Raw genomic sequence first — 7,146 nt, forward strand, 5'->3', positions numbered from 1 at the left:
CAACAAAGTATGCACGAATTTTCTTTAATTCGTTTAAGCCTTCAATTTTAAGGGGGTACGTTCAAAATGCCATTTCAAAACTAATCAAAATACAACAAATACTCAAGGCTATCAAAATTTAATATTTAGGTCGTGCTATTTCTGAGTGAAGCTTCAAATTTTTTAATTTTGATTAAATAAAAAAACAAAAAAGGATCCAGAATGTTTATTTATCATCCTCTATTTAATTCCTCAAAACGGGTGTTCCTCTTGGGATTGTACGGACTGCAGGAAAACTGCCCTAAACTGATTGAGTTTAAAAACTTTAAGTCTCCATTTTGTACTAGCACAAATGGGTGCAAAAAAAACGGAAAACAAGGGAAAAAAAAGTTGAGTTTGAAAAACGTGGATGTATCTGGAAAACGGGTATTTATGAGGCGAGAATCTATTATATTATTTAGTCTATTTGTGTTTGAATTGTAAGTAATTTGACAGAGTTGACTTTAACGTACCAATGAAGGAGGGTAAAATAACCAACAACCAACGAATTGTTGCTGCGCTTCCAAGCATCAAGTATGCGTTGGATAAAAAATGCAAATCTTTGGTAACATAAATTATTAAAATAAAATTATTAAAATATAAAATTAAATAATATTATGAAAGTATTATTTACATATGTATGAGCTGAGTAATTTCAATCTTTTCCGTATTCTTCCAACAGGTTTTGGCGTCTCATCTGGGTCGACCAGATGGAAAGAAAAATAAAAAGTTCTCCCTGGAGCCCGTAGCAAAGGAATTGGAAAGGGTTTTGGGAAAGTCTGTGAAATTCCTGGACGACTGCGTCAGTGATCAGACTCTTGAAACTGTAAAAAATCCACCCGAAGGCAGTGTCTTGTTGTTAGAAAACCTACGCTTTTATGCGGAGGAAACTGGTAGCAGTAAGGACGAGAACAAGAAAAAGGTAAAAGCTGACCCCAAAAAGGTTAAGGAGTTTCGAGCAAAACTGGCCAAAATGGGCGAAATTTACGTTAACGACGCCTTCGGTACTGCCCATCGAGCTCACAGCTCTATGATGGGCGAATCTTACGAGGTGAGAGCATCGGGTTTTCTTTTGGATAAGGAACTGGAATACTTTGCTAGAGTCCTGGACCACCCAGAAACTCCATTTCTAGCCATTTTGGGTGGTGCCAAGATAGCCGACAAAATACCTCTGATTACCAATCTTCTTAATAATGTTCAGTCCATGATTATTGGCGGTGGCATGGCTTTTACTTTTCTCAAAATTCATAAAAAGATGGAAATTGGTACATCCCTTTTCGATGAAGAAGGGTCCAAAATGGTGGAAGATATCATCTGCAAAGCGAAGGAAAAGAACGTAAAAATGATTTTCCCAGTTGATTTTGTTATTGCCAATCGCATGGATAAGCCGAGTGTAGTCGAAACAGTGGATGTTCGGGAAGGTATACCCAATGATATGATGGGATTGGATGTTGGCGAGAAATCTAACGAGATATTTGCCGAGGCCATTTGTGAATCCAAAACCATTGTGTGGAATGGTCCACCGGGACTGTTCGAAGATGAGAAATTTGCTAAGGGCACAAAATCCATGTTGGCCGCCGTAGTGGGGGCTACAAAACAGGGAGCGACTTCAATTGTTGGAGGCGGAGACACGGCTACGGCTTGCAAAAAATTCGGTGGTGCGGATGAAGTCTCTCATGTTTCTACTGGCGGAGGAGCATCTCTTGAATTGTTGGAAGGAAAGCTTCTTCCGGGAGTGGCTGCACTTTCTGATGCCTGAAAAGTTCGCACAGACTTTTTGATAATGAATTAACATTATATGTATGCTGACACAACATCAGAATTATAAATAACTTTCTAAAAGCCCCATTTTAATATAAACTGAATTGAATCGATTTTAAATACAAAGAATATGTTTATTTCGGATAACATGACTTGGTTAAAATATAATGGACCTCATGAGTCCTTTCCGGTATTAACAGATCTCGTATAAGATTAGTATGTCTTTTCAAACTACTTCCATTCCATTTTTCACAATTTTTCATTTAACTAAAAATTTTACATTCGTGTCCTTTGAACTAAATCCTTTTAAATAGTAACTAATAACCGCAATTAACTGAACAATTTTTATATTTATCTAACTTTTTAAAGTAGCTTGGTTTTAAATTGAAATAGTGGAACCAGTATTTTTAACACATTTTTTAAGTCTAAAATCTATACGAGAACTGTTACAACCGACTCAAAAGAAATAACACATTCTGGCTCAGTCGAAACTAATTAATTCGGCTGTGGCTGGTTCAGCCGATTTTTGAGGTGCCGGATCAGGATCGTTTTGTGGCGGAAGTGGGGCAGCCGTCACCGCCAAAACTTGGGAGATCGAAGTTTCGGTCACTGGTGGTGGTGCCTGTACTGGTGGAGCAGGCTGATTTGCGAGAGCCGGATGGGATTGGGCTAACTGTTGCTGCTGCAACATTACGTGAGACAATTGTGCTTGTGGGGGCTGATGAACTGGAATCGGTTGGTGTTGCTGCTGGGGCTGGCCTGCGATTGGCTGTGGTTGTCCTGGGATTGGCTGTGGTTGCACCGGAAGCGTCTGAGGTTGTTGAACCTGTAGCTGATGTTGCGCCGGTTGACCTGGTGCCTGCTGCAGGATTGCTGGATTATTGGTAAATTGATTTTCGGGCATGGGCGGTACCATTTGTCCATTACCCGGCTGGGCCGGTGGTTGCTGCATCAATCCACCAGGCTGTGGAATATTTGCTGGTATTTGCTGGGTCATGGCCGGATTGTAAATACCAGGTGGAATACCCTGGAACTGTCCATGACCATTGGGAGCGGGGGCCTGTCCTGTGGCACCTCCTGGATATCCTGGAATACAGGCAGCATAGGGATTGTAAACATTGTTTAGTTGATGTGAAGGCGATCCATGTTGAGGCACCGACGAAGGCGGTAAATAGGGAAATGGTGGTGCTGCCTGGCCCATCAAATACTGAGCCTTCTGTTGCTCCTGTCGCAGTTGCATCTCACGTTCCTGCTCCTGAATGCGCTTTAGAGCTAACTGACGCTGGTATTGCAAATATTCCTGCTTTTTCTGACGCATAATCTCCAATTTCTGGGCCATTTGCATTTGACGCTGGCGCTCCTGCTCCTCGGCAATGCGTCGCAACTTCTCTACATGCTCCTGGCGCAACTGGTCAAGCGCTGCTCTCGAGTCCTTAATCTGGGTAAGTTTGTCCTGCAACTGCTCGTACCACATCCGCTTGTCGTCCATTTCTTTAATGTACGATAACTGCTGAGAATGCAAAGAAGTCAGGGTCATAAAGAGGGTCTGGACTGAAGAGTCATTAGAGATGTTTCGTCCACGGCTCGAGTTGGATTTCATCCGATTTACAAAAATTTCCACTTGTGTGCGCATGTTGGATGCGAAATCGTCGATTTGGACTTCATCGGCACTTTTAGCTTGAAGAGAGATACTCTGCTGAGGTTGTGGTGTTGGCGGCATGGGACTTGGAGCTGATGGGCTAGCCATCGAGGAGGACTCGCTTATTTTGCGTTGCTCCCAATAGCTACGATTCAAATACTTGGCTAGCTCTGGATTGCTTGTCTCCTCTATAGGTTGTTGATATTCCTTTGGGGCAGGCGGTGCCTCAGGACTTGGAGAACGCTGTGGCATTCTATAGGCAGCTGCTGCGGCTGTCAGGGATTGTTGCTTCTGCTTCTGCTGCTCGGCTTCAGATTGGCTAAGGGCCAGTGCTAGCTGAAGTTCCTCCTCCTCCTTTAGTTCTTCCTCGCTTTTTCGGGCCGGAGTCTACAAAATGGTTGATAGTTTTAGTTCTCAAAGAAAAACAAACAAAAAAACAGCTATAAACGGATCAAATTTTTAGTTTGAGCTCTTAAGTACTTATTTTCTTGTTCTGTTCCCTAAAACTAAATGAACATGTTTGTCAATATTTTTTAGCCGACCCCTATCAACTGACTTACTTGCACTTGCTGAGACAATGAACTGTTTAAATACTCCGCTGGCAGGTCACTGTCCGCCACCCGAGATCCAGATTTAATGCCACTGGTCGGACGTTGGAGGGCCACAAAACAACCGTCGCACACACGTACATCCTTCTCGATTCCATACTTGGGCAAAGGACATTGCTTGGCCGTACATTGACCACAGAAGACCTGGCCACAGTTACGGCAATGGTGTTTGCGATTGGTAAAGCTAAACTCTACCCGGCAGCGATGGCAAACTTTTCCGTCTGCCCAGTTGGGCGCAGTATCAGCCGTAAACATGGCATCCGCCTCTCGCAGCTCAGGGAATGTGTGACCCTTGGCCTTCAGAATGGTCATGGTATCCTATAAAACATTTAAATTAAATTGGTAAGTGATTTGTACCAGTAAGCCTACTAGGGATTCTTCATCTATGCTTAGTTCCTCATCAGAGCTCATTTTTACTCAGCAGTTGATTTTTTACTGAGTTTTTACTCAGTGGTTGTTGGTTCATTCGCTAATTAAATTAAATGCCTTGTGACAGGGGCGGATTGGCAGATAAAAGAGTTAAAAACTAGTTTTGTATTTTTAATGAAAAAAAAAAATGAAAATTACATAAAAATGTATGCAATTTCTAGAGCATCAAGACACTCTTCTCTCATTTGTATTTAAAGGTTATAGTAATAACCAGTAACATTTGTAAGTACATGATTTATCGATTTAGCTAATAAGAGTAAAAAAAACGCCAGTCTAACAAAGACGGAATGGAAAGTTGCATTCCAAATGCATAAAATATTAATCGTGAGCTATTGCAATTTAACGATAAGATTAGAACGACCCATATTAGTCACCTTTAACAATAACCAATTTAAAAAAAGGGAGATCTTACTTTGATGGCTTGATATTTGTCCGAGGATCGAAAGGCGTTGGCCCATGTCTGGACTAGTTCCAGCATCTTCTGTCGCACATTCTCGTGAGGAGTGGATTCCAAGAAGCTGCTGAACATCTCGCAGTTCTCTTTGGTGAACACCTCCTCATGCACTGGAGCTCCACAGTTCTTCACTATGCTTTCCAGGACCAAAAGAGAATAACACGCAGAGTGCGGATTGGGGGAATTCATTTTTTTCTTAATTGCAGCAAAAGCATTCTTTGGGCTGCAAAAAAAAAAAAACAATTTAATATAGATAATTAAAGTGAAAAAAATAAACTTACGTGACATCTTTCTGGTTGATTTCATCGCAAATAAGAAGAATTGAGGGCCAGTCGGGCTCCAAACGTAAATGGCTTGTGGCATTTTCTGTCAAGTAAAAGCTAAAATAAGTCTTGTCTCTTATGTTCTGTCCAAACAGAAAGTTCATTGGCTTTCACAATTTTTTTTTATTGAATCTCGGATGAGTCATTTTCATTGAACGGCCTTTGTGCTTGTTTTCAGATAATTTCGCATTATACTTACCTAAGTTCTTGTCAAAACTTGATCGAAACATGTTCTGGAATATTTTCCGCTGCTCCTTGAATCTTTTTTATTTTCTGAGTTCCCAGAATAAACAATAGTCAGCTGAAAGTTATGATTAGAAAATTCGCAAAACAATATGTATTGAAATTGTCATCGATAATTTCAGTGTTGTAAAATTAAATTGTAAATAAATGCTTGGCAACGTCAGAACAAAGTTGATGTTGCCATATCCGTCAAGTGAGACTTGACGGAATCGCCGGTAATTGAACCGGTATTGCAAGAAGTACATCGGATGAGTGTATGATTGCTGAATTCAGCCAAACCAAATGATTGCTGAATTCAGCCGCTTCTTTACCAATAATGAGCGCGGACTGGGAAAATTTGGTTTTTTGGGGTAAACTTATGAAAATACACGCCCGATTTTGAAAAAATTGTTCAGCATAGCCGTATTTTGAAGTGATTTTAACCCTTAACTAATGTGCAAACTAATGTACTAATTTACAACCAATCATTTTATATCAAGTAACTTTTTTCCGAATATGACTAGTTTTTGCGAGAAACAGAGCGAAAAATTTACATAAAAAGGTGGATAATATTCAAACTGGTGGATATATTCAAATTGATGGTACTTCTAATAAATTTAGTCGCTGGAATGAATATTTGGCCAAAAAAAATAGTTAGATATTAGAAGCGCCCGAGGAAAAGGTATTTGCGGAATTTTTCATAAAAAAATTTTTTATCAACGAGCATTGAAATAAAATTTTTTTTTGGTTTGACTGCATTTTTTAAGATTTTTGTTTGAATTATTCTTTGTCTGGGTTTTTTTTTAATTTTTTATACCATAGTTTCCGTTTTAAAAGCCATTTTTTTTATATATATATCGCTAAAGCGAACATCACTAGCCGATATATCGATATGAAATTGTAAATGTAAACATAAGACTAATAAAATTTGAAAAAACTTTCCGATTTTTCTGAGAATGATTTTTGTATTTTTCAATCAGTTACTATTATTTATTCTATATATTTAATGACATATTACCAAAAAACCAAGCCGATAGATTTTAAATGGTTTTTCCAAAAAAAATGTATTTGCAGGTATTTTCACTATCATATAAAAAAACATCTTGACGAGGTAAAGTACCGGTGACGAACCTGCATGCGAAACCCAAAATATCTGATATCAATTTTAGTGACGTAAAATATGCTATATAGGTGTACAAAATTGCTTTAGATCGGTTGCCTACAGAAAATTTTTAATTCTTCGGCTATATGTATATAAAGTTTCCTCGCGCACGCCAACGCATGCAGGTCGTCACCTCGTGGACTTCCGTCTACAGTGATTTTTCCCGGTGTCGTCACGGCAAAATACGTATATACTTAAAGTTTGAGCTATATCGGGGTGCTTTTTGAAAGTTCAACATATTTTGGTCAAAAAAGTTCAATGCAGTAAAGGAGACAGACAAGGAGACCATAAAATATATACATATTTGATCAGCATTATCTTTTGAGTCGAAATAATCATGTCTGTCTGTCTGTTTCTACGCGAACTTTTTCTTGTGCGCAGTATATATGTATGTACATCCGGACGGGTCGGATCGGTCGTCTATATCCTATAGCTGCCATAAAACTGACTGATCGGAAATGCCATAACTTTGATAATTTGAAGGATAAGACTTTTTACGGATTTTGTAGTGGGCCAACTGATCCGATCTA

General features: G+C 39.4%; 2 protein-coding genes across 3 annotated transcripts; one reads left to right on the plus strand and one right to left on the minus strand.

Annotated features, from left to right (window-relative positions):
- Positions 1 to 67: 67 nt before the first annotated feature.
- Positions 68 to 1,883, plus strand: LOC6496711 (phosphoglycerate kinase). 2 transcript variants are annotated; one of them, XM_001967297.4, is made up of 3 exons: positions 68 to 416; positions 475 to 583; positions 701 to 1,883. In XM_001967297.4, the coding sequence occupies exons 1-3, from the start codon at positions 202 to 204 to the stop codon at positions 1,775 to 1,777; spliced, it is 1,401 nt and encodes a 466-aa protein (XP_001967333.2). In that variant the 5' UTR covers positions 68 to 201; the 3' UTR covers positions 1,778 to 1,883. The 2 variants fall into 2 exon arrangements, with proteins under 2 accessions (XP_001967333.2, XP_044572027.1); XM_044716092.1 differs by having other exon boundaries at positions 291 to 405; positions 464 to 583.
- Positions 1,884 to 1,888: 5 nt separating this feature from the next.
- LOC6496723 (hepatocyte growth factor-regulated tyrosine kinase substrate) lies at positions 1,889 to 5,603 on the minus strand. Its single transcript, XM_001967296.4, has 5 exons — positions 5,432 to 5,603; positions 5,191 to 5,275; positions 4,868 to 5,132; positions 3,979 to 4,344; positions 1,889 to 3,805 (listed from the first exon to the last, which is right to left on the minus strand). The coding sequence occupies exons 1-5, from the start codon at positions 5,460 to 5,462 to the stop codon at positions 2,261 to 2,263; spliced, it is 2,292 nt and encodes a 763-aa protein (XP_001967332.1). The 5' UTR covers positions 5,463 to 5,603; the 3' UTR covers positions 1,889 to 2,260.
- Between the last annotated feature and the right edge of the window lie 1,543 nt (positions 5,604 to 7,146).

This window comes from Drosophila ananassae, chromosome 3R, assembly GCF_017639315.1.
Source record: "Drosophila ananassae strain 14024-0371.13 chromosome 3R, ASM1763931v2, whole genome shotgun sequence".
NCBI classification, from domain to species: Eukaryota; Metazoa; Arthropoda; class Insecta; order Diptera; family Drosophilidae; genus Drosophila; species Drosophila ananassae.